We start from the raw sequence: 27,872 nt of genomic DNA on the forward strand, positions 1-27,872 counted from the left end.
ATTACTGATAATAACACGTGATGCTTTCAGTACAAAATTATAAATTGTGTCCTCTCGATTTTTTCTGGGCAAAACTCCAAGGTTTCTCTCACCTGAGAAACACTTCTGTACCTATAGGACCGCGTGTTGTCACAGGTTACGGAGCCGAGAGCGTAAGTGTTTGACTACACAATGGAAAGGTGTGAGTTTAAATCCTAGAACCTACAAGCTGTCCCTGCTGGGCCCCTCGGCAAGGCCCTTAAACGTAAACGTAGAACATCAAAGACTTTTTTTTTGTTGAGTTTTCCGCCCAGCGAAGCCCAGGTGAGAACGACAAGCACACACCCAATCACCACTGAGTAGGAAATGAAAAGTCAATTTATTTAGTTACAACAAAAAGAAAAGCGCATTCAACCTTTCAGAGTCGTCATGGCGACATTAAGGGGTGGACAGTAACGTACTTCAGGTCGCATGTGAGAAAGATGGAAAATTCCCCGAAAGACCCCCCCCCCCTTTTAAAAGACAACCAACAGGTAAATTATTAAAAGTTCAAACTTTTGCATAAAATCAGTGAACAGTCATTTTAACCATGTGTTAGTATGTAATAGAGACGCCTTCAGTCCTAGCTGGCATCAGTCGTGTTGCTATATATGTGTGTGTGTGTTTTATTTGTAAAGGAGGCACGCTCTCTTTCTCTTCTCTTCTTTCTCCAAGCTCTTGTAGTTCAGTCTCTCTGAAAGATTTGAACTCTCGCAGTCTGTCTGTTGCACGTGTCTGTGTTTACACTTTGGAATGCAGAGCGGGTTTGATATTCAGTCCGAGTCGTGGCGGCTCTACAGGCCGAGCTGTTCGGTGTCCTGCAGCTCACGAGTCTGACCCAGAGACGAAGCGATGACGTCCACAGCGAGAGCGGCGGTGGCCTCCACCGCCTCAGAGCTCGCACCCAGCGCCGGGTTCACCTCCACCAGATCCATCGCAGACAACAGACCTGCAGAAATAAATCTGTACTGTTTAAATGCGTCACATTTTATTTCTGTTTAATATTCGCTACATTTTCTCACACTGTACAGGATGGTGTGTGTGTGTGTGTGTGTGTGTGTTACCCGTGTTATGAATCTCCTCTGTGATGTAAATTCCCTCTCTGTAGGTCAGTCCTCCGTTCACTGGAGTTCCTGTAGCTGGAGCGAGAGTGGGATCGAAGGCATCGATGTCGAAGCTCAGGTGGATGGGCCGCGGCTTTCTGTCACAGGAAATTTAAGGTATTTTAGTTTCACAAAGATCTACAGAACAAACTGTGACACCGAACCTCGCTAAGCTAATTAAAAGCTAACATTTGACAGATTTTTTTTCTACATGCTAAGCAAAGTAAATCAACCCACAAGTCACAAAACCAACAGGGAATAAAGAGCAAGAAAATTTCCTATCACACACTTAATCTGTAATTGTTTAAATGCTAATGCTAACGCTAACAACTAGCTACAAAGCTAAACAATAGTGTGTTTCAAAGTGTACATTTTTGCAACAGCAAATAATAATTTGAATGCTAACAGTTAGCTAATAGCACAACGTAGTTAGGTTAGCTTGCTAGCTTGTTTGATGCTGGTTTGATAACCTTAGCTAGCTAGTCCACTAACCAGACAATAGCAATAAAGACGCGACCGAGTGCCACGTGACCCGATGGATAGATTGATTAGCATGTAGGGTGTGTAAATATTGTGCACCTTGCCATCAGATGATCCAGCGTCACTTCCATAACCCTCTGCATTCCCATTCTGTCAATATCCCGCATGGTGAAGCACTGGATGCCCAGGTTCTTCAGAATAACACTGAGAGAAAAGATTAAAAACAGCGATGTGACACGACGAATTAGAAATGAAATGAAATAAATAAATAAATCAGTTTGCAGTTTCTGCAGTTTTCTGGGATTTGCCTAAGAACTGGCTGTAAAAGAGTTATTAAAGTAATTTATTAGCTGCACATGTTCTAGTGCACAGGCAGACATTCCTTTCACGTCTGAGCTGCTGCTGTAAACCGGTCTGGACAGGTTGGATGGGATTAGGTGTTCTCATCCTGTCTCAGAGTCAATAGGAGGACGGATACAGCAGTAACACCATTGGTTTTCCTTCTTTTTCACAAATGTCTCTCGTTAAAGCTTTTTACCTCGTTATCATGTTAGATCTGAGCGTTAAACCGCACTCGGCCCTTTAACGCTCCGTGTTTCGGCGGAACCTCTCGAAGGATTTAGCTGTCTAAGACCTGTTCACTGCAAACTCATGGATAAAGATGCAGTGCATCATTGCGGGTGATCAGGGTTGTCATACTCAAGACCAATTGTGTCAGCCTTCCAACACGTAACAACCACGGAGGCTTTCTCCTGCGTCCAATCAGAGGAAAGTGCTAACTGCCCTCTTACGTATACATGAACTTGCACATAACCATGATTTGATTAGTTAGGGTTGCTGTGATTGACAGTGGAGAGTGGAAATTTCCACCCACCCAGAGAGCACATCCTCTTGGGATCCGGGCCAAAGCATGGCTGTGGCACTGCCGGAATTCTTTTTTTGACTCCTTGAGTAACTTCAGCGACTCACTGATCTGGTGACTGTTTCGCAATCTTGGCTTCGTAGGATTAAGACTACTGGTATTATAAATATTTGTTCTTGTTTCTAAATTAAAAGTAAAGAAAAAAACATTTATGGTAGCCTGTGGGTGTGTGTGTGGGTGTGTGTGTGGGTGTGTGTGTGTGTGTATGTCCAAACTGTGAGAAACACATCTCTGGTCGAAATTGACCACAGAGCACATGCTACTTACTGCTCGCCCGGATCTACGTCTCTCAAGCCGATATAAACCAGATCTTTAGCTGTGAGAAATGGCTTCATCCAGGAGAAACCAGGGATTGCTGGCATCTACATGAACAACATGAAAGAAGAACAGATCTAAACTTTAAGCGGACAGATGTTTGTGTAACATTTGCATAGTTCAGGACCTTCAGCTTTTGTCTCAAAACCTTTGTTGTTGTTTCAGACAATGAGCTTCCAAGTGGAAGAGTGTATCAGATGCTTTGTGATCCAAACATGCGATAAAGCTTTGATTACGCTGCTCGGCCCTGGAGGCTGTATCTAATCCTCAGGATATGTACAAAGCACAACCATGTTCTATGATGAAAACTAAAGGAGGCATTGAGGGTGTAGATCTGGTGCCCCACCTTGTCCTGCAGCTCTTTGAGCATGAATGCGACCGGCTGGCCATGGAGGTTTCCGGATGGTGAGGTCATGGGTGTGTTGATGTCTGCGTGCGCGTCGACCCAAATCAGACAAAGATCTGGACGCTGCAGGGCGTGGCCCGCGACCGAGCCAATGGCCAAGCTGCAAAAGTACGAGACTGGTATGTTAGCGCTGTTGTCATACTTGAAAGATAATAAATGAGGATTAAAGGGTGGAAAGTTTAAATAGTGAATGACGATGAAGACAATAGAGGATGTCGCACTAAAGCGAATCCTTTTAAACAAAGCTGCGCTGCTGAGGTTGTCACGCAAATCCACCTTCAGAGAGAACATCATGGGAACATTTTATCAGAACATTACAATCACATTCCACTCCTTTATCTGAGCAGAACATCTATAGTTAAAGTTACTGAACATATTAAAGTCTTGCAACAGGATTTGTAATAAAAAAAAAATGTGAACACTGAACTGCTGCTTCATCCTTTTCTCTACGGATGTGCACGAGCGGCGTGAACTTTGGTTTCAACTGTCACACAATGACGCATATCGCGAAGCTAAACGTACAGTCACCGATTTCCAAAGATCCTTTTTACTCGTTTCACTCTGAGCTGTCTGGTGAAACTGTTTCCTCTGAACTGCACCCACATGTGATTGTGTCTAAGATTTCTCATTTAATGCAACAGACTGCAGTGTTGCAAGGAGCTCAGTGACCAAGCAAACTGAATGTTTACTTCAAAGAACTTTCTTGGGTAATCCACAGGTTCCCACCCCTCAGGTTCCCACCCCGGAGGTTCCCACCCCTCAGAATTCCACCCCGGAGGTTCCCACCCCTCAGGTTCCACCCCTCGTCATGGAGAGCTTCCATCCTGCACATGTCTGTGTGTTCCTTGCTGTAACACAATGACTGTAAATAAGCTCATGAGCTGAATCAGGTGTTAGACCAGACTTAGGAACCTGTGATGTAACCAACCTAGACTTCATGGAGATTCTGTTATTATTATAGTCTGCTGTGAAGGACGTTACCTGTGATCTCCTCCTAGCATGACAGCCGTATGCCCCGCACCCACAGCTCTGCTCATAGCGTCCGACAGGATCTGATTGGCTCGGCCCACCGTACGTGGGAAGGGAACATTCATGAACCGGTCGTCCTCCTCTGGGTGCTCGAAACTCAGGTCTCCAAAATCATGCACAGCATTTTCTGGAGAAAACGTGAGTGTAACGTGTGAGTTAGAGAGAGGAAGCCAACTGCAGGAGACGTTCAGTGCGGTGATCTGCATAACAAACAGTCTGTAGTAAGCGTTTAATTTCAGCAGCAGATTATCACTCACTGAGTCCTTGAGCTATTTTAAAGTGAAATCCCTTCCCCTGAACACCACCTCTGACCAAGCACATGTTTTTCTCCCACAATTCCTCAATGGCATCCAGAGAACTGTTATTCGAGCTTGTTTTCTGTGGTACTGCCTGCCTTTGCATTTTCCACCCACCCCGTTTTACCCATAATGCACCACTCAGGTTCTGTCAGGAATTCATCTGGAAATGAGGCAACAACCGGCCAAGTGCTAATGAGTGGAACAGGGAAGAGGTAAACAACCCAGTAATGTACCAGGGCTTGGGGTGTGGTGTGTGTGTGTGTGTGTGTGTGTGTGTGTGTGTGTGTGTGTGTACAAGGTTGTGTGTGTACTGGTGTGTGTGTACTGGGTTGTGTGTGTGTGTGTACTGGGTTGTGTGTGTGTGTGTACTGGGTTGTGTGTGTGTGTGTGTGTGTGTGTGTGTGTGTGTGTGTGTGTGTGTGTGTGTGTACGTGTGTGTGTGGGAAGAAACCCATGGATTTTAATTTACATGGGTTTAAGTGCCAGGTTCGTATTACTCGTCAGAGCCAAGCTGACACACCCCCCCTCACACCCCCTCACACCAACACGTTCCTATTACCACTGGACAGGAATAGACTCGGGTCCCAGTGTCCTGGTTAAGGTGAGAAGATAATCACCGAGAGCACACTCGCTTTCTTAATATTGGAGGAACTGTTCATGTCCATCTGGTTCATGATGGTCAACATCTTACAGGAAATCGCTGTCATGCTGTCGCTTATCATCAGCCAGGACTTCTGCTAAGACTCATGAGTCAATCTCTTTTTCCCCGAAAACACTTGGCTTCTGTAAATCACATTTGTGTGTGTTCTTTTTTTGTCAAATCACCAGAAGTGGCAAAAGTACACACATCCTTTACTCAAGTAGAAGTACAGATACTCATTTTTTAAAAGACTCCAGTAAAAGTAGAAGTAGTGACTACACTCTTTTACTCGAGTTAAAGTAAAGAAGTTTGGGCTCTGACATGTACTTAAGTAAAAAGTCACCGTTACTACTTTTTAGTGTCATGTGGTAACTGGACGTCATGTTTTATATATATATATATGTGTGTGTGTGTGTGTGTGTGTGTGTGTGTGTGTCTGTATGTACTGTATATGTATATGAATATATAATTTTGGAGTGTGCTGATGGATATTTGTGTTCATCAGCCACAAGAGTGTTACGAAAGGCAGGCACTGACGTAGGTGAGGTAGGGTGGAGTCAGCGTTCACATTCATCCCAAAGGTGTTCAGTAGGGATGAGATCAGAAAACAACCACATATAGAAGGAAAGGTCAGGTGACCCAATACTTTTGGAAATGTAATGTATACCGAGTGTATCACCAAGGCCATATCCCAAACTGTAGGGAGATTCCAGCTCTGTGCTTCAAAACAACTCAAAGTTATTGTGATGTTTTACAAATGACAAAATTAATGTTAATTAAATTAAGCACTTCGTGTTTTTTGGGTTGACACAATTCACAACGCATTCGCCAGGAATCCTTTGTGACGCCGATTATTACAAACATCTCCGTCATATATGGCCATGTGTGTTCAGGAATGTCCTCGTTGTTAGTTACTTTAACATCGGTGACTCCCTCTGAATGAACATTAGCCATTCCTTTTGTAGGCGCTGCTCATTGTTAGCTCCGCTATCCTTAGTCTGTGTCTGATAGCCAGTAAATAATACAGTACACCAGTCACATGGGGAAAAAGCCGCACAATGATAGGATGATAGGCTGGAAACAGCGTCCAATGAGAAGGAATAATACTAAAAGTAACGAGTCCGTTTGGGAAATGTAAGAAGTAAAAAGTACAGATATTTGTGTAAAAATGTAATGAGGAAAAGTCAAAAGTTGTCCGAAAAATAAATAGTGGAGTAAAAACTGATACCAGAAACATGTACTGAAGTACAGTAAGGAAGTATTTTTACTCCGTTACTTCCCACCTCTGCAAATCACCACTGCAAACAATTCCATCTTAGCGAATGAAGACCTTTAGAATCAATTCTTTAGAAACAGGTACAATAAAGAGACATTGCAGCTGAATTTGCTTGTTTTTTAAAATTATAAAGATATAATCTTTATACAAAAGTAGTTCTGTCTCACAAAACATTGTGTGTACTTGTCACAAGTGTCGTAAACAGATGGAATACACACTATTACACACCACAATCTTCTGCCGTTTCAAGGGCACGCTGAGCCGCAAGGTGACGAGACTCACAATAACAGGCTCATTAAAGTCACTCTGGTCCCTTTAAACAGAGTCCTAAACAGATCCTGCCACCTTGGAAAAATGCAGCTGACGCTTAAGATAGCCTGCACTATTGGATTACAGGCACGACGCAATGTTTATCTGTTTCCCAGCTGACTAGAGAGAAGACTGCTCAGACACGGACTACGGTGACTTGCACATTCCACTGGTGGAACTCAGGAAAATGATGAAGTGCTGCTGAGCCCGAGACAAAGGGTTGTTTCACCACAAACATGGTTAAAAAAAAAAAACATAATTTAAGATCTGATTTAAACTGGATCTCAAACGTACAGTTTTCCTGAGGTAAATTTAGCTGTATGGTAATTACTCAGTTAAATTAAAGGGCTGGAACATGATCGCTTCCCTAATTCGGAATGACTCACGGCATACAGGACGCTGTGCAGTACACAACCATTGGTTAAAATCCACCGTCTGTTTATGGAAAACATTGTAACATGTCTTAAAGATCACGTCTTTCCCTCAGCTGGTTTTGCACGCTGTCGCATGTAACATGGCTTAAGGCAGGTTCTCATCTCTGATTACACAAAATAAGTAGGAGTTCATCAGGGATGATGATGATGGAAAGAAAGAAAGAAGTAGAACTGTGTGTGTGTGTGTCTGTGCGTCTGTCTGTGCGTCTGTCTGTGCGTCTGTCTGTGCGCCTGTGTCTGTGCGCCTGTGTCTGTGCGCCTGTGTCTGTGCGCCTGTGTCTGTGCGCCTGTGTCTGTGCGCCTGTGTCTGTGCGCCTGTGTGTGTGTGTCTGTGTGTGTGTGTCTGTGTGTGTGTCTGCCAGCCCATGTGCTGGTTTTATGTTACGTGTCTGAACTACCTAACTAATAATGCCCCTGATTTTCCAGTTACATCCCGACAGGAATAGACTGGAGCATCAGTGCCGTGTTAAAACTATTTTTTTAAATAAAGGGAAATGTTGAATCTGCCTCTTAAATTATAAATTGTAGTCTTCAGTGTTAGTTAGTTTTCCCAAAGTATTCTCAACAAAATATGTTTGTTCTCCAAACAAAAGTACATTGAACATTGTTTTGTACAAATTCTGGATCATTTCTCATTCTCTGAGTCTCTTGGTGTCCCAGATGAACTCATGTCTGCTTCAGGAGCTTCTAGGTGTTTTACATCGTTTGTATCTTTAAGAGCTAAAATGTGTCATCACGTTACACCTATTTACGTGAACACGTACGACGTCACGACCATAACACACCTTTTCCTGAACAGACTGAGCACACAGATCAAAACCACACGATCTGGCAACCACGCGATGACGCAGAGACACACACAGACACAGACACACACACACACACACACACACACACCATCCTGAGCTGAGACACTTTTTGAAAGTGAAAGATGGCCGTCCCACTTAAATAGAAGTCCTGAAGAACTTTTCAGACATGAAAAAATAACGGAAGTAGAAACGCTTTTTAAATATAATATTCTTTCATCAACATGTATGATGTTGTTGATGATGATGATGATGATGATGTACGCGGTTGTTACAAGAAGATAAAGCATGTATAAAAGCTGCTGGTTCCCCACCCCATCCCCACCCCTTCCCCCGGACAATGACGCATCTCTAACACGTGAAGTTTTGTACTAAACGCGAGCTCTTACATATAAATAAACCGCTTTATAAGCCGATCCTATGACGCATTATAGTGTGGAACTCACCCAAGCTGGAGAGTCTGTCCACCAGTCCTGCGTCTCTGATGGCTTTGGGTCCGAGCTCCACTCCTCTCCTTTTCTGAAACACACACAAGGATGTCAGAGCCACATTAGCCCTTCTGTAGCATCACGCTTCACGTGTCGACTCGCTCTTCCTCACCTGTCCTTTAGAGAACGGAGCACCGACAATAGCCACGGAGAGATGAGCGCGTCTCTGAGCGCACGAGCTCAGCGCAGACCGGAGCGCGCGCGCCAGCGTTCCTCTCACTATCATACCGGTGAACCAGCGGAATAAAGCACTTACAGAATGAGTTCTGATCTCTGATCTGTAACTCAGCTCTGACCCTCGAGCTGATGCTGAAACTGGGGGATTAAAGTAACGCCGTTTCTCTTCTAGACGGATCGTCGAGCTTTATTCATATTCATGAGGCTCTTTGTTGTGTAAATTCTGTTCTCTACACACACACACACAGTCACACACTCACACACACACACACACACGATACTGAAACCTGCCTCACGAAAGCAGTTAAATATTTAATTTCTTTCCCCTGTCGCTTTTTATAGCCTCCCGATGCGACAATAAGACGCGCCGTCACTTCCACCAATCACCAGCCGCTACCGCGTGGGTTTGTTCTAAAGTGGGCGTGGCTTGGCACCAGCGTGGGGTCTCACAATTCGAGATCCGAATTCGGAATTCTTTTAACACGCAGTCGGAATTTTCCGCTCAGTGCAGTTTGTGGGTTTATGTCGGGTCACACGGGGACACACAATGACACACACAACACAACAAAACAACACAACACACAACAAAACACACAATGATACACACAACACAACACAACAAAACACACAATGATACGCAACACACATCACACATCACAACACACACAACACACAATGATACACAACACAAGACACACAACATAACACAATGATACACAACAATACACAATGATACACAACACACACAACATAACACAATGATACACAACAATACACGATGATACACAACACACACAAAATAACACAATGATACACAACAATACACGATGATACACAACACACACAACATAACACAATGATACACAACAATACACAATGATACACAACACACACAACATAACACAATGATACACAACAATACACAATGATACACAACACACACAACATAACACAATGATGCACAACAATACACAATGATACACAACACACACAACATAACACAATGATACACAACACATCACACAATGATACACAACACACACAACACACAATGATACACACACAACACAATGATACTCAACACACAATGACACACAACACACAATGATACACAATGACACTCAACACACAATGATACACAGTGACACACAACACAACACACAATGATACACAATGACACACAACACAGGCTCGTCTCCTTTCACAGTGTTGCCAGATTTCGGGCCTTTTGGACGCTCGCATGAGAAAATGTTCCTGAATGTGTTCAGAGACACAAAATGCTGTAAAGTGATTCTGAAGCTTTTGTTATGTGCAGCACTAAATATAGGTCCCCTCCTGGTTAAATGTGGTCAATTAAAATACAGACATTAAATGTAGTTTTAAGACTCAGTGCTCCCTGATGTCCTGATGCTCTGATGCTCTGATGTCCTGATGCTCTGATGCTCTCATGCTCTCATGCTCTCATGCTCTCATGCTCTGATGTCCTGATGCTCTGATGTCCTGATGCTCTGATGTCCTGATGCTCTGATGTCCTGATGCTCTGATGTCCCCTGATGTCCTGATGCTCTGATGTCCCCTGATGTCCTGATGCTCTGATGTCCCCTGATGTCCTGACGCTCCCTGATGTCCCGATGCATCCTAATGTCCCGATGCTCCCTGATGCACTGATGCACTGATGCTCTGATGCTCTGATGTCCTGATGCTCCCTTATGTCCTGATGCTCCCTGATGTCCTGATGCTCATCATTCTTTCTTTCGTTAAAAAATGGTATGTGAGATAATCTGATGTGTATAGTCTCAATATGCTATAAAACGATTCTGACCCTTTATTATGTGCAGAAATCATCACCTTTTAAATAAAATGACCTTTTATTAATCACCTTTTATGTGGTAACATGAATATAGTGTATCTTTAAAAGAACAGATAAAGTGTGTTTATGATATTCACCTGTTAAAGTGTCAAATCAGTGTCACATCACGTTCTGCTGAAAGATTAATCAACATTATTTCAGTTCCTGTCATTTTGTGTACTTAATGTGACCACATTACTCCAGTATCATGACATTGTTTCCTAGAATGTGTGTGTCATTGAGGGCCTGACCTCAGCCACATCAAGTTCAAGTTCCTTTATTTGTCATTTCACTACATGTTGCGACATACAGTGGAACGAGATGTCATGTCTCACAGGTCAAACGGTGCAACATCCATACAGACATTAAACAATTAAACAAGACATTTATAATTTAAATACACAAGAGAATATACACTCAAGCAGTAAATATAGGTATGAAGACTACAATGCTTCCTTGATATTGTACACGTGCAACAGGAGGCATTCAGGGTCAGCAGCTGGTAGCAGACTAGTGCAAGATGTGGTGTGCACCATGAGCATGTAAACATTTAAACATTTTGATGTGCCAGTGTGCTAATGCTGAGGAGAGTGTGACTGGTGGCAGTCAGGTGGGTCACGTCACAGGAGGCCTGTGTATATTCAGGGGGTGGCAGTGGTGGTTTGAGTTCAGGGCTCTCACAGCTTGGGGGAAGAAACTGTTCCGCAGTCTAGTGGAGCGGGCTCTGATGCTCCTGTACCGTCTTCCTGGTGGTAGAAGCTAAAAGATGTTGTAGGAGGGATGGGTGGGATCCACTGCCATGCTTTTGGCCCTGCTGAGGCATGGCTTCATGAAGATGTCCTCGATCGAGCGGAGAGGGGCGCCGATGTTTGCGGCTGCATTCACTATCCTCTGAAGGGTCTTGCGATCAGCTGCACTGCAGTTCCTGTGCCATACAGTGATGCAGTTCATCAACACGCTCTCAATTGTTCCTCTGTAGAAGGTGGTGAGGATGGGTGGAGGGAGACATGCTCTCTTCAGGCGGCGTAGAAAGTGCAGCCGCTGATGTGCCTTCTTGGAGAGTGACCGTGTGTTGGTGGACCAGGTGAGATTCTCTGTGATATGCACCTCCAGGAGTTTTGTACTGCCAACCCTCTAAACTGTTGTGTTATTGATGGTCAGTGGACGGTGCTCAATGGAGTTTCTCCTGAAGTCCATCACAACCTCCTTTGTCTTTTCAACATTAAGGGACTTGTGTAAAGTGTGTGACTTCACGCTGAATGATTAGTTTGTTTACTTGCATTGAATAACAATAAATAATAATCAGAATTCAGAATCTTTTATTCGTTCAAACAGGAGAATGTGGAGAATGTGACTGTAGACGAGCACAGTGTCTTGTCTGTTGTCACGGTATCTGATGCAACGACACCCTGTAAATGCATCATGACCCGATTAGCATTGCTTCGCTACTGACAGGGTTGCCAGATTGTTCCATGTCACCCTTTCTTAGTGTTGTACAGAAAATACCACGATTGTCTGGGATTTATAACCGAGTTAGATTTATAGCACAGTTATTCACCAGCTTCCTATCAGAAGAAGCTTTTTATAATCGTTTCATGAGCTATGATTTGTTTTTGTTCATTTGAGATCTAAAGCCACTGATGGAGACTTGGCGCCCTCTTGTGGATGATGTACGATAGTCCAACTCACGCGTGCTTGTTTCTTAGAATCATGTCAATAAATCGTTATTTGACGTGTGATCTGTAGTGAGAGTGGAGAGCAGGTGGAGGAACAACTGGAAAGGGGGGGGGGCTAGAACAGCGAGGTTACAGGGGGCTGAAGGTCAAGAAGGTGCAGGAGTTTAAGTGCTTGGGGTCAAACATCCAGTGTGACAGGGAGTGGGGAAAAGAGGGGAAGAGGTGAGTACAGGTGCAGTTTGTGGGTTTATGTCGGATCACTCAGGACACACACAACACAACACAACACACAATGATACACAACACAATACACAATGGTACACAACACACAATGATACACAACACAATACACAATGATACACAACACACACAACACACAATGATACACAACACAATACACAATGATACACAACACACACAACACACAATGATACACAACACAATACACAATGATACACAACACACAACACTCAATGACACACAACACAACACACAATGATACACAACACACACACAATGATACACACACAACACAATGATACTCAACACAACACACAATGATACACAATGACACACAACACAACACAGGCTTGTCCCCTTTCACAGTGTTGCCATATTTTGGGCCTTTTGGTGGCTCGCATGAGAAAATGTTCCTGAATGTGACCCTGATGTCCTGATGCTCCCTGATGTCCTGATGTTCTGATGTCCTGATGCTCTGATGTCCTGATACTCCCTGAGGTCCTGATGCTCCCTGATGCACTGATGTCCTGATGCTCCCTGATGTCCTGATGTCCTGATGCTCCCTGATGTCCTGATGTCCTGATGCTCTGATGTCCTGATGCTCCCTGAGGTCCTGATGCTCCCTGATGTCCTGATGTCCTGATGCTCTGATGTCCTGATGCTCCCTGAGGTCCTGATGCTCCCTGATGCACTGATGTCCTGATGCTCCCTGATGTTCTGATGCTCCCTGATGTCCTGATGCTCTGAGGTCCTGATGCTCCCTGATGTCCTGATGCTCCCTGATGTCCTGATGCTCCCTGATGTCCTGATGTCCTGATGCTCTGATGTCCTGATGCTCCCTGATGTCCTGATGCTCTAATGTCCTGATGCTCCCTGATGTCCTGATGTCCCGATGCTCTGATGTGACCACATTACTCCAGTATCATGACATTGTTTCCTAGAATGTGTGTGTCATTGAGGGCCTGACCTCAGCCACATCAAGTTCAAGTTCAAGTTCCTTTATTTGTCATTTCACTACATGTTGCGACATACAGTGGAACGAGATGTCGTGTCTCACAGGTCAAACGGTGCAACATCCATACAGACATTAAACAATTAAACAAGACATTTATAATTTAAATACACAAGAGAATATACACTCAAGCAGTAAATATAGGTATGAAGACTACAATGCTTCCTTGATATTGTACACGTGCAACAGGAGGCATTCAGGGTCAGCAGCTGGTAGCAGACTAGTGCAAGATGTGGTGTGCACCATGAGCATGTAAACATTTAAACATTTTGATGTGCCAGTGTGCTAATGCTGAGGAGAGTGTGACTGGTGGCAGTCAGGTGGGTCACGTCACAGGAGGCCTGTGTATATTCAGGGGGTGGCAGTGGTGGTTTGAGTTCAGGGCTCTCACAGCTTGGGGGAAGAAACTGTTCCGCAGTCTAGTGGAGCGGGCTCTGATGCTCCTGTACCGTCTTCCTGGTGGTAGAAGCTGAAATATGTTGTAGGAGGGATGGGTGGGATCCACTGCCATGCTTTTGGCCCTGCTGAGGCATGGCTTCATGAAGATGTCCTCGATCGAGCGGAGAGGGGCGCTGATGATCTTTGCGGCTGCATTCACTATCCTCTGAAGGGTCTTGCGATCAGCTGCACTGCAGTTCCTGTGCCATACAGTGATGCAGTTCATCAACATGCTCTCAATTGTTCCTCTGTAGAAGGTGGTGAGGATGGGTGGAGGTTGGGTCTGCTCTGGAAGGCAGTGGAATGAAAACCAGTCGTTTTAAGACAGAATACATGTGTATGAAGGGGAGGGAGGGAAGTAGAACAGTGACAGGGTGCTGAAGGTCAAGAAGGTGCAGGAGTTTAAGTGCTTGGGGTCAAACATCCAGTGTGACAGGGAGTGTGGAAAAGAGGGGAAGAGGTGAGAACAAGTGGGTTGGAGTGGGTGGGGAAAGTATCAGGAGTGTTGTGTGTGTGAGACAGAAGAGTGTCAGGAGTGTTGTGTGTGTGTGTGACAAGAGTGTCAGGAGTGTTGTGTGTAACAGAAGAGTGTCAGTAAGAATGAAAAGAAAGGTGTAGAAGACAGTAGTGAGAGCAGCTCTGCTGTATGGATTAGAGACTAGTAGTGAGGAAAAGACATGAGGCAGAGATGAGGATGTTGAGGTTCTCTTTAGGAGTGACGAGGATGGACAGGATTAGGAACGAGCACATCAGAGGGACAGCTCAGGTTGGCTGTTTTGGGGACAAGCTCAGAGAGACTAGACAGATGGTTTGGACATGTACAGAGGACGGAGGTTTTTATATTGGTAGAAGGATGTTGGAGCTGCAGGTAAGAGGTCCAGAGAAAGGACAAAGAGGAGATATATGGATGTGTTAAATGAGGACATGAAGGTAACCGGTGTGAGAGTCGAGGGTGATGAGGATAGAGTAAGGTGGAAACTGATGATTCACTGTGGTGACCCCTAACGGGAGAAGACGAAAGAAGAAGAAGAAGAAGAAGAAGAAGAAGAAGTCAGTAAATCGTTATTTAGTTTACTTTTCACTCAAGTTGTTAAGAATATAAAAGTAAAACAGAAGAAAACAACACTGTACTTCATGTCAACACTGAATCTGACTAGGATTTTATTTGTAATCTTTTTATTCCTAATTTCTTTCTTATTTCTTTTCAATGACACATCAGCAGACCACGAGGATCAAATGAGAAGCACGTTACTGTGAGTAAACAGATGTCACGTGTACGATGGTTTTATATAAATGTAAATCCAAAAAAATAAAACCACAAAAAACTTAGGATAGAATTTAACGTTGAATATGAAACGATGTACATCAGTAATGATGGTGTGATGGAGTTTGAAAGTGTATTAAAAAGTTTGTTTACATTCGTATAGAAAACAATAGATTCGTGTTAAACAGTATGTCAGCAAAATGTAGGTAACGGCTACTTCTGTAATAAAGGGGTTTCACCACTAGATGGAGACACAAAGCAGTCCTGAAGTGCTGGAGCTGCTGGAGCGCTCACATAAGTTTAGATATTATTAGGTAGTATATAATATAATTATATAGTGTATATATTATTATTCTATATTGCTATATAACCAGAAGTTAGAACGTTAAACGACACATTAACAGTGTTTTTGATTATTAATAATTTGTTGCATGTAAGTGACTGAAGTTTATTTATAATTTTTAAAGTCTGTACTGTAAAAGCGCACGCGCTAAATGTCTCACTTATTATTGCTATTAAGAAATAAATTGCATGATATACTACTACTGGCCTACTGCCATCATCATCATCATCATCATCATCATCATCATCATCATCATTATTATTATTATTATTATTATTATTATTTAATGATTTTTCTGCGTAAACTGAATCCTCAACCTAAACATGCTGCTTTAGTGAGCAATTATCTAAATGTACAAATCTAGATTTAAAGTAATAAAAAATATTCTTTAGATCTTTGTATTAGATCTGAGCCTCTTTACCTCGAGAGGGTGGGCTGGAGGAGGGGGGAGGGAGCGCGCGCGCACACACACACACACACACACACACACACACACACACACACACACACACACACACACACACACTCGCTTTCACAGAGTCCAAGCGGTGCGCACTTGAGTAGAGCGCGCGCGGAGCGCAGTGCCAAATTGCGCGCGGAGAGAGAAGGCGCTTTCTCTACATTCCGCAGCGACATTTCTGTATTAAGCGGAGCAGAAACTTTTGTCTTTAATATGTTTTAAAACACGGACTATGTGGACGTTACCGAAGCCCGGGTACCGCGACGGCGCGGAGAAGCAGATCGCCGTGAACGTGGGCGGCGTGAGGCTCGCGCTGCGCGGCGACATGCTGGACCGCTACCCGGAGAGTCGCCTCGCGGAACTTGCGCGCTGCACAACGCGCAGTTTCGACGCCATCTCCTCTCTGTGCGACGACTACGAGCCGGCAAAGGGGGAGTTTTACTTCGACCGGGACCCGGACTCGTTCAAGTGCATCGTGGAGGTGTATTATTTCGGCGAGGTGCACATGAAGAAGGGCATTTGCCCGATGTGCTTCATGAAGGAAATGGAGTTCTGGAGGATCGACTCGAGCTGCTTGGATGAGTGCTGCAAGAGCAACGTGCGCGAGAAGGAGGAAGAGCTCGCTGAAATAGCTGATAAGGTCAAGGCCATCCTGGATGATCTGGATATAGACGGCGGGCCTTTGGCGACCCGGTCTGAACGCATCCGGAAGTTTCTCTGGAGGCTCATGGAGAAACCGGAGTCGTCTTGGGTGGCACGTGCCATTGCAGTGGCGTCGTTCCTGTTCGTGCTGGCATCGTCGCTGGTGATGTGCCTGGCAACGCTACCAGAGCTGCAGGTGCAAGACGCAGATGGCCACTTAGCCGAACACCCGACTCTGGACACCATTGAGACGGCGTGCGTCTGCTGGTTCACGTTGGAATACGGGCTACGTTTTGCTTCAGCTCCTGAAAAGATGCGTTTCGTCCTGTCCTTCCTCAACATGGTGGACTTGGCTGCGATTGCACCTTTTTACATTGTACTGGCTCTGACCCATCTCGGTGCCACCGCCGCCATGGACCTCACTGACGTCCAGCGGGCCGTGCAGGCGTTACGCGTGATGCGAGTAGCACGCATACTAAAGCTTGCACGTCACTCATCTGGACTTCAGACTCTGACTTACGCACTAAGGCGGAGCTTCGCCGAGCTCGGGCTCTTGCTAACCTACATGGGTGTTGGAATTTTTGTCTTCTCGGCACTTGGATACACCATGGAGCACAGTCACCCGGAGACAATGTTCCGCAGCATCCCACACTCCTTCTGGTGGGCCATCATCACCATGACGACAGTGGGCTACGGTGACGTGTACCCGAAGACAGCGCTGGGGAGGTGCAATGCAGCACTCAGCTTCCTGTGTGGTGTAGTAGCTATTGCGCTGCCAGTGCACCCCATCATCAACAACTTTGTCGTCTACTACAACAAGCAGAAGGTGCTGGAGACTGCAGCCAGACACGAGCTCGAGCTCATGGAGCTGCACGGGACGTTCGGGCAGGTGGGGGACAAACACGAGACACTCAGGGTTTCAAGAAGCGACTCACACATTGCGATTCTGACGGATGAGCGCAGGGTGGTGAAGAAGAGGAGCGTATCATAAAAAAATTGCTGTGGAAAAAAAACATCTGCAAGAATCAGTTCTTTAAGTGACTCATTGACTGAATTCAGTCATAAACTTCTCAACGCGCTACGAAACAAAGTCTGTGTCAAGAAATCGCCTCCGAGACGTGTGACTTAAAACTGCAAACGATGCCGTAAAAAAGAACACAGTGGCTTATACGCTTTAAAGAAAAAAAAAGAAAAGAACCATAACAAGCAACGCTAACATGAAATGTGCATGAGGTTTACATGATGTCAGAAAAAAAATGATATATGAATGATTCTGTGCATGTTGTAACAAAAAGCCACTTCATACTTTACAAAAATAAAATGCTGTACAGATCAGGCGTAATGTTTAGGCTCACTCGCTCCATAACGACTGAATAAACACAAACTGTTTACTTCATGACTTTCAGTGAAGTATAAAAACCGACAGTTCATTTGCTTCAGCAGCAACAAGTATGAGGATAAACAATGTGGGTGTGAAGTTTGAGCACTATCATGTCCTAGCAGTCAGGAAATAAAACTGTTTTCTTTGTGGTTAGCAAGCGAACTAGCTGCTGTGAGAAGCCTCTGATGGGCAGATTAATATTTCTCTAATAGTGTTTACCAGAAATTATCGGTTGCTGTTTATCCAGACGGTTCACATTCGGTGAAAGAAGCCAGAGTTAGCTAAGTTTATGTAGCTATGTTAGCTAATGTTTACAGCTAGCAGGCTAATGCTAACACAATACTAACACATCAGGCAGATGATTCTTGGTGTTTGTGTAGCTCGCGAGTGCTAACTTATTTTAGCCACAGCAGAAGACACAAAGTCTTTGTTTTTATTGTTTTTCAGCATTTTCCAGATGACGGTCTGTAGATGAGGTGATAAGGAGAATGTTCCAATACACATTTTCTACATGTCTGTGGTGGGCTGCTTTGTGTACTCTAAAAGACGAGCTCAAGCCAGAGATTAAACAAAGATGTCAGCGTGTCCTGTAAGCTCTGAGTTATTTGCATCTTAGCACCTTGAACCTGTGAGAAATGTAAATGATGCCTCGCTGCCTCGTCCATTCTATTCTTCCTCTTAGGAAGTTTGAGCTTTAAACTGAAAACCCCAATCCGGACCCTGGAGGATAAAGCGCTGGTCTTCTAGGCTCTGAATGTGTTTGTGTTCGGCTCGCAGGCAGCAGCAGAGTTCCCGGCATTTCTTTGTACTCTGAATCAGCTTCCTGTTCAGGCTGTAAAAGCCCGTACTGGATCGAGTCCGTGTGCAAAAACATTAAAGCCCACATCATCTACCAGAAGTCAGGCCTTTCTGTCCATCCTGTAGAAACGTTCTGTGTGAGACTCCGTGTGCACTGATACGAAAGCTGCAGCACACGGCGGTCAGAAGGAATTCATTAACGAGTGAAATAATCCCTTTAGTGAGCAGCGTGTGGCCGGTTGTTAAATCTGATGCCCTGCTTCCTGGCTCCAGCCAAGTGGTACATCTGTGAAGGCTTTGTCCCATGGTTGAGATAAAGTGCTGTAAAATCAGCTTCAGCGGAACATAATTGCCCTGCTGCCCGGGTGCAAAAGACGCCGTTAATGCCCCCTGTCGCTGTCAATTAACCGAGCACTAGCCAATCACGGCCATCTCTCTGTGGCGGAGATCAGGTACAGCTGCAGTTCTCAAAGCAGCTCGGAAATCTTCTGGAAATTTCACGTTTCCTCTTTAACTCTCGTTGCACTTGTAGAATTCTCACCCTGGGCAAACAGCACTCTCATCGGCACCACCAGGAATCTGGGTAAAGTTCCAGAATTCCAGAAATGGTCACATCACATGTAGGATTCTGGCTGATGGTACTCGCTCCACAACTAGTTTTCTCTCTCTCTTCTCCTAGAACTCCGGTTGCCCTTCTAGAATTCTCAACATATTCCCATCTCATTTCGTGTGTTAAAGGTCCAGAATTCCTACCAACACTTCAGACATTTTAACAGCACGTCCACAACGACTCGTCGAGTCGCTTCTCATCCTCATCGCTTTCTCTAGAATTCATTCTGCACACGGCTGCCAGAATTCCCACCACATTTCAGGAATTCTGTTAACGTATCTAGAACTGCCGGAAATCTCGCTCAACTTCCAGACTTTGTCTCATCGGCCTTTCATCGTTCTCTATTCTGCACTTTAAGACTTAATAATTTTTTCTTTCAGAATTTTAGGATTTCAGTGCTAGACTTTCCAGTGCACAAAAATCTCATTGCACTACCGGAATTCTCACTGCTCATTAAAATAATAATTACACATATCTAATTCCCAGCGCACTTCCCAAAATTCTTGGTGTTTGTTATCGAACGGCTGGTTAATAATCATTAGTTCAATGTCCTGCGTGTGCAACATCCAAACCTGAGACCTACAGAGTGAATGATTCCTCAGACAGTGACGGACAACTGCACAGTAGGCATCGCCGGGCACCGAAGGAACCAATCAGCTCTTTCGCTTCTCCACTGCCATGGGAACACAGGAGACACAAACCTGAGCACGTACTAAAAGATTTCCATTTTGTAAAGTGCACTCAGATGTCAGACGGGTCGCAGCTCCGCGTGATGAAGCTGCCGAGGCTCGAGTGCGGATTTGTGTCGAAAATATGAAGCAAATGCTTTTCTTTACTCAACATACAGCTCTCATCACATCTGCGGAGCCTCGAGTTTCTTCAAGCTTTGTGTGCGTGTGAGAGTGTGTGTGTGTGTGTGTGCGAGTGTGTGTGAGTTTGTTTGAGAGAGAGTGTGTATGAGAGAGTGTGTGTGTTTGTGTGTGAGTTTGTGTCTGTGTGTTTTAGGGAGTGTGTGTGAGTGTGTGTGAGTTTGTTTGAGAGAGAGTGTGTGTGTGTGTGTGTGTGTGTGTGTGTGAGTTTGTGTGTTTGTGTTTGTGTGTGTGTGTTTGTGTGTGTGTGTTTGTGTGTTAAAATGTGTTTGTGTGTGAGTGTGTGTGCGAGTTTGTGTGTGTGTGTGTGTGCGAGTTTGTGTGTGTGTGCGAGTTTGTGTGTGAGTGTGTGTGCGAGTTTGTGTGTGTGTGTGTGTGTGTGTGTGTGCGCGAGTTTGTGTGTGTGTGCGAGTTTGTGTGTGAGTGTGTGTGCGAGTTTGTGTGTGTGTGTGACTTATTTTCTGCTCTACTTTCCTCTGCATGAGTGGTTTAACAACCTTTTGGAGCTGCCGTGTCTCAGAAAGACAAAATGACATCAGGCTTGTTTGCTTTTCTCTTCCCAGGTGTTTATTCTTCACCCTTTTCTTTTGGTTAGTCTTCAGGTTCTTCTGCTCCAGATGTTTACATATGAAGCCACTTGAATGTGATTGCTGGCCAGGCCACTCACAGTGGATGTAAATGACCTGCACATTGTCCGATTTGCCTCTCAAATGCACCTGCACCACATCAGACAGCGGCGCTGCCACGTGCTCCATCACGCGTCTGAATGCAGTTCATTTGGAATTAGTTCACATCTGTGTAATGTTTCATCTGGCAGAACAGATGCAGATCTCCTGCTAACTTTATCTGCTTTGTCTATTACATTGTAACACTGGTGTATACTCGGTGTGTGTGTGTGTGTGTGTGTGTGTGTGAACTCATCAACAGTTCATCTAATTTGTGTATGAATCACAGAGAGATGATGCCGTGAGGCCGCGAGGAGAAAGAAGCCAGCAGCGGTTTATTAAAATCTCACTCACTTTGAATACGAAATGAGGAAATCATTTGACTGAAAAAAGCTGAAACAAGGCTGTGTACATGTGAAGGGAAGTTTGTGTACATGGGTAAAGCTGTGGTGTTGTTTGTGTGTGTGTGTGTGTGTGTGTGTGTGTGTGTGTGTGTGTGTGTGTGTGTGTGTTTAGGAAAGTAATTCTGTTCCTCTGGGTCAGGATCCATTCACACGTAACAGATAAATGAGCCATCCATTCATGCACAAGTGTTAAACTGATGGAGAGTGTGTGTGTGTGTGTGTGTGTGTGTGTGTGTGTGTGTGTGTGTGTGTGTGTGTGTGTGTGTGTGTGTGTGAGAATGCGGAAGCTTGGACATGACAACGTTTTATTAGTGCGTCATCTCATTTCTGGCTGAATAACGAATGCAGCTGTGTTCATCTAAAAGAGCTATTTAATTTTTTTTGCATGTTTGCTGATTATTATTATTATTATTATTATTATTATTATTATTATTATTATTATTATTATTATACTCTATCTAGTGCTCATGGCATCAAGAGAGATGCCCAACTGAATTTCTATAGAATTTTAGGACTTTTTATCTGTTCCTAATTACATTTAGTGTTGATGATTGACCGCGAAACAAATCTAGATCCTGTTCTGATCCTGTTAAAGCAGCTAGAAACCAGCTGAACCCTCAGCAGCCTCTGTTCTCTCTCTCTCTCTCTCTCTCTCTCTCTCTCTCTCTCTCTCTCTCTCTCTCTCTCTCTCTCTCTCTCTCTCTCTCTCTCTCTCTCTCTCTCTCTCTCTGTCGTTCTCTCGTGTTACTGTCTGCTCTCTGACTCTTCTGAAGCTCTGACACTGGAGACTCGTCATTCCTGTAGTTTAATGTATAAACTCACTCATGCTTAAACATGCTGAAAACTCTTTCTCTGTTTGATGAAGTCTGTTATGTGTCACTTCCATTAGGACCTGCAGCTCCTCACCCCACAGCGGTCACCGCTTTTAGCATCATTTATGCATTTGATGACTCATCAAGGCTTAGAGCTGTTTATATAAGTGTATGTTTGTGGGAAAATGACAACATGAGCTGCGTTCTCTGGAACAAACCCAGTCCAGCTGTAACGAGGTGTGACAAGGTGTGACGAGCTGTAACGAGCTTTAACGAGCTGTAACGAGGTGTAACGAGGTTGTGTGTAACTTCCTGTGGGACATGTGACTTGTTCCACAGAGGTGAGTGTATTCATGTAGCAGGGTCTTAAATCTGCCTCTAAAACTTTAAATGTTTAGAATGTTTCAAGACTGAGATGATGAACACATTCACAAATTAAATATAAAAAAACACATATATTTGAAAATATTTTGATTGAATTTCGGGGTAAATTGTATTAATAGTTGACTGGGACAGTGATTTGTATAAAACTGGAACGTCCTCAGAGGTTGTTGGATTTTTTTGGCTGAACAGCTAACCAACACACCACCCTGCTACAAAGAAAGAGAGAGAGAGAGAGAGAGAGAGAGAGAGAGAGAGAGAGAGAGAGAGAGAGAGAGAGAGAGATATGAAGAGGAAGATGGAGAAATGTATGGATTTTGAGCAGAAGGCGAAACGCCCACCTTCGTGCTGCTCGTTAGTATTCTCACTGTAAATTAATTAGAGCTTCGTCGCCAGTCACAGCCTCGGGTAATTACTCAAACACCACACAGACCGACGCAGAGCATGAGCTGTGGGACGTCCCACACACACACACACACACACACACACACACACACACACACACACACACACACAAACACACAGAGAAAAGAATAGTAGAAGATGAAGATGAAGAAACCACTGAGACTTTACTACACAGCGGCTTCCTCCAGCAGAGTCGCACTCAGATGAACATCTGTCTGGGAGGAATGTGTTTTTTACTGTAACTTCACTTAACTGATGATGCTGATGGAGGTTGAGACGCAGGAATAGCGCTCATGTCCCGGGTGAGAAGACCTTCACCTTCACAATCGCCAAACACTGCAGTTCCATTTAAAAGTGATGAAATATTTATGATTTAATCAGGATTAGCAGAACGAACTGAATGTTGGTGCTGTAAAATATCTGTTTAAAACGGATCTGAAAAAAGAAAGTTTGCTTTATTTTGTATTTTTTGTTATGCCAGAATGAAACAAATATAAAATTGTTTCTAGATATTTTCATTTTGTGTGTGTGTGTGTGTGTGTGTGTGTGTGTGTGTGTCTGAGTCACAGAGAGTGAGAACGAGGATCTCACTTTCCCTCTCCTTTCTCCACCGGGACCCAGTTTTGTGTGTGTGTGTGTGTGTGTGTGTGTGTGTGTGTGAATGTGTGTGAGTGCATCAATGGCCCCTGTCCCCTGTCATAAGTAACCCCGGGCTGCAGGTCCCACAGGCACATTATTTGTTCAGCCTGTCTATTCACTCTATTACGCGCACCCCCCCCCCCCCCCCCCAGCTTTTCTCTTCACTTTTATGCATGCACGGTTCAGGAGGAAGTGAAAACGCCACAGTAATAAGACAATAACCTAATGATCATCATATCTTACACTCCTGACTTCTCTCTGCTCCAATTAAGTGGTTTAATGAAGCAGGAAGTGAAGGTGTCAGGGGAATCATGGGAAATTGCTATTAATTGAGCTAAACTGCTCAAGCACTAACTCTTATCAGTAACCTGCTAGCACCAGGCTAGAGATGGAGAGTTTTACAGGGTATTGATCGGAAACGCAGTGTGAATACATAAAATACCGCAGTTCAGGAAACAATAAGGTGTAAATTTCCTCACTTTATTTGGCAACCCTGCTGTAAAAGGACTCGTGCAAGTTTACTAACTAAAGCAAGCTGTTCGTGAGCTCATTGTTAATTGAGTATATTTTTAAAATATATTATATGACCATAAGTATATAATATATTAACTATAACTATATTATAAGTCCACCTTCTCACGTGACCAGGTGACGTCACTGCGTGACTAACCATATGGTGACTAACGGCTTACCTTTAAAATCTATTTAAATTTATTTAACGACTTTAGTTCACGACTTCCGCCTAATAGAAGTAACCGAATGTGAAAAAAACACCAATGCTGTGGAATGTGAACAGGTAAATGGTGTCCAATAGGCCGCGTGTTTTTGGTCACGTGATTGTGAAGCCGCTAATTGGTTAATTAAATCTTTCTGACAGGTGAAAGAAGCGGAATGAGTTTCAGCTGGACATCAGACAGGACACGGTGCTGCTTAGTCCTGCTTCAGCTCCATCTGACACACTGTACTGACTGTAGGTCTGTGTTTCAGTTATAAACCTTATAAACAACACATTATAAACACAGCTTAATCACAATGTGTGACTGTGCTCACATGGGACTTTATGTACCATCTCACACACACTCACACACTCTGTGTTTCAGTACATTCAGTAACAGAGATTTGACTGAAATGTTTCACACCTGGAATGTTTCACACGACACTGTTCAATGTTTGTTTTTAAAGCGTTTTCTCTGACCAGGTCACTTTCACCATGTTATGATGTTAGAAAGGATGCTAATTAATAATTAATAATTAATAATTAATCACATTGGTTAAAGCTAATTATGTGTTAAGAACAAATATCACGGTCCTGTTTAATGGAGTGAAAGCAGCCTGAGAGGAAAAGAAGATGGATATAACTGCATTATTATTATTATTATTATTATTATTATTATTATCATTATTATTATTATTATTATTATTATGTTGTTGTTGTTGTAGTGAATATTTGCTGAACATCACCTGAGTGTTGGTGCTGTTATGTGGCCACCGTCTGCAGCTCTAGAGAACCATATAGGACTGTGAACAAAATAGTGCTGTGTGTGTGTGCGCACGTGTGTGTGTGTGTGTGTTGAAATGACTTGTATAATGCTGACAGTGTTGGATGTTGAGCAGATCTTGACAGCTTTACTAGGCTACCAGTTTATGTGTGTTTCTGAGATGTGAGAGGTGGAGGAGTGTCTATATCAGTGTGTATATAATGTGAGCGAACACTTTATTAGGAAAGACAGCAGAGCTTCGGTGTCGATTCGTGTTCAGGGGCCCGACTGTGACAAAGCTCCAGCACTGTCACCAAAAGGCTGCCAGTTCTCACCTCCCCCTCAGGAGACGTCTCCCACGGCTTTACACCAGACAGACAGTCACGCTCCGAGCAGATACGGCCTTCTCCTGTTAGATTCTCCGTCCATTTTAAATGTTCAGTTTCAGTTAAAGTCACCTTATGGCTGAATTTATAGACAGGCTTTCAGTGAGTGGATTTATTCCTCTGTTGTTTCTGTCGACGTCTTGATTCTGATTGGTCAGAAAGTGTCGGATAATTTCGTGCTCGTATTAATGTTATGGTTACTATAGTAACAACCCAAGCACAGGGTGGATACCCTCCATATGAACATTAAACATAAGTCTGTAAAGACGTGTTTGTTTAACTTTTCTGTAAAGGAGTCTCCGGTGTCAGCGCCACTTTCTTGTTCTCAGGACAGATGAGTTTCACTGCACTTTCTCATTAACGTGACACTGCTGGTGTTACTGAGATGCTGAACAGGAAAGAATGCTGTTGTTATGGATGTGTTGTTATAAACTAATACTGTTTCTTATAAAACTTACAAATGACAGTCTTATAACAAACTTACGGATAACAAGACGCCGTAAGTAACCGTGAGCGAGACCGCAGATTGTGATCCACACACCTGCGGCTTCAGAAAGAAACACAAACATGGTGAAGGTCCAAATTCCCAGAGTGAAAAGTGAGCAACGTCTTCAAACCGAATCACTTCGTCTGAACTCAGCATTTATTGATCTCTTCAGTAATGTGATCAGAAACACTGCCGGCTTGTATTTGTCATTGAGCACGGCTCACAAATCGTGTGTGTGTGTGTGTGTGTGTGTGTGTGTGTGTGTGTGTGTGTGTGTGTGTGTGTGAGTGAGAGATAGAGAGACAGAGAGAGAGAGTCTGCACTCATCATACTTAACATGGATTTCTGTGTAGTCACTAACACGCAGCTACATCAGGTTTTACACACACACACACACACACACACACACACACACACACACACACACACACACACACACACATTTACAGCAATACACAGATTACACGCACTGATTATTTTCCTGTAATTGCACATCCCTGAAGTTCTTTATTCCTTTTGTACAGCAGCATTTTCACAATGACTACCATTCACCATAATCAACACTTGTGCTGTTGAATCTGTTTATGTGGATCGTCTGCTGTCGCTGTGTCCTAAACCACATCGGCACGTCTGGGTGACGGCAGTTGGACTTCGCTTCATGAAGCATTCGGACATTCTAAGAGGAGATGTGAACTCCATGTGGTCTTTGAGGACAACAATCTCCTCATCAATGCACAACTCCAGGACTGTATATTTATAATCACACCCCCAGTGTCACGCATATGAGGATTTAAGCACTTATGTATGTCGCTCTGGATACGAGCGTCTGCCAGATGCTGTACATGTAATTGAGGATGAGGTTCACTTTAGAGTCTGGTTCCTCTCAAGGTTTCTACCTCCCCACAGTCACCTGAGTCACCTCAGACTTGTTGATTGGCTCAATAAATACAAACACATTTAAATATAATATTAAATCTTGTATTATATACATTATTTGTTTTATAACCACCTTTAATCTCCATAGCACCACCTTTAATCTCCATAGCACCACCTTTAATCTCCATAGCACCACCTTTTAATCTCCATAGCACCACCTTTTAATCTCCATAGCACCACCTTTTAATCTCCATAGCACCACCTTTTAATCTCCATAGCACCACCTTTTAATCTCCATAGCACCACCTTTTAATCTCCATAGCACCACCGGTACAAAACAACATTACCGACACTTACAGCATTTCAGGTGAAGAAACAGAACCGACTTCCAGCTACAGCATTGCCTCTAAAATTGGTTGTTGTTTTTTTGTCTCTTCTTGTTTTGTGATTTTTGTTTCCATCCATCTGTTGTGAGGTTTATGAGGTTCAGCGAGGGGTCACAGGGTTTGAGTGGTAAAATACACACACACACACACACACACACACACACACACACACACACACACACACACACACACACACACACACACACTCACACACACAGCAGCAGAGCACATTACACACCTCACTCCATAACTGATCTCCCACAGCGCCAAGTCGCTCAGCGTAGAGGGTGAACCATCAGGAGCACCAAATAAATAACACACACACATATATACACACACTCACGCATACACACACACACACACACACACACACACACACACACACACACACACACACACACACACACACACACACACACACACCATAGTCCATGCTTTGTTTAATTTTGTTCTCTTGCCAGAATGAAACTATTTTCTTTCTCTCTCTCTCTCTCTCTCTCTCTCTCTCTCTCTCTCTCTCTCTCTCTCTCTCTCATGCACACACACACAGCAAGGCTCTGTTGTTTGTGTTTGTACTCTTCAGGTCAATAATCGGTCACACAGCAGGCACAAAGATGCACCAAAGTAATTTAGCTCACAGCTATAATGCGTTATAGTCTGTTATAGCAC

General features: G+C 43.9%; 2 protein-coding genes across 2 annotated transcripts; one reads left to right on the forward strand and one right to left on the reverse strand.

Annotated features, from left to right (window-relative positions):
- Positions 1–339: 339 nt before the first annotated feature.
- On the reverse strand, positions 340–9,021 carry arg2 (arginase 2). The gene is made up of 8 exons (XM_027167202.2): positions 8,638–9,021; positions 8,484–8,556; positions 4,226–4,400; positions 3,185–3,344; positions 2,791–2,885; positions 1,701–1,805; positions 1,083–1,219; positions 340–967 (listed from the first exon to the last, which is right to left on the reverse strand). The coding sequence occupies exons 1-8, from the start codon at positions 8,749–8,751 to the stop codon at positions 813–815; spliced, it is 1,014 nt and encodes a 337-aa protein (XP_027023003.1). The 5' UTR covers positions 8,752–9,021; the 3' UTR covers positions 340–812.
- A 7,012-nt stretch (positions 9,022–16,033) lies between these two features.
- On the forward strand, positions 16,034–18,601 carry kcnf1b (potassium voltage-gated channel, subfamily F, member 1b). The gene has a single exon (XM_027166729.2). The coding sequence runs from the start codon at positions 16,217–16,219 to the stop codon at positions 17,615–17,617; it is 1,401 nt and encodes a 466-aa protein (XP_027022530.1). The 5' UTR covers positions 16,034–16,216; the 3' UTR covers positions 17,618–18,601.
- Positions 18,602–27,872: the final 9,271 nt, after the last annotated feature.

Source organism: Tachysurus fulvidraco, chromosome 4 (genome assembly GCF_022655615.1).
Source record: "Tachysurus fulvidraco isolate hzauxx_2018 chromosome 4, HZAU_PFXX_2.0, whole genome shotgun sequence".
NCBI classification, from domain to species: Eukaryota; Metazoa; Chordata; class Actinopteri; order Siluriformes; family Bagridae; genus Tachysurus; species Tachysurus fulvidraco.

Coding starts and splice junctions, on each gene's coding strand:
- arg2 (XM_027167202.2), bottom strand. CDS start 8,751: ATGATAGTGAGAGGAACGCTGGCGCGCGCGCTCCGGTCTGCGCTGAGC. Junction 3,345..4,225: donor ATGCTAGGAGGAGATCACAG/GTAACGTCCTTC, acceptor GTACTTTTGCAG/CTTGGCCATTGGCTCGGTCG. Junction 968..1,082: donor AGAGGAGATTCATAACACGG/GTAACACACACA, acceptor TTATTTCTGCAG/GTCTGTTGTCTGCGATGGAT.
- kcnf1b (XM_027166729.2), top strand. CDS start 16,217: ATGTGGACGTTACCGAAGCCCGGGTACCGCGACGGCGCGGAGAAGCAG.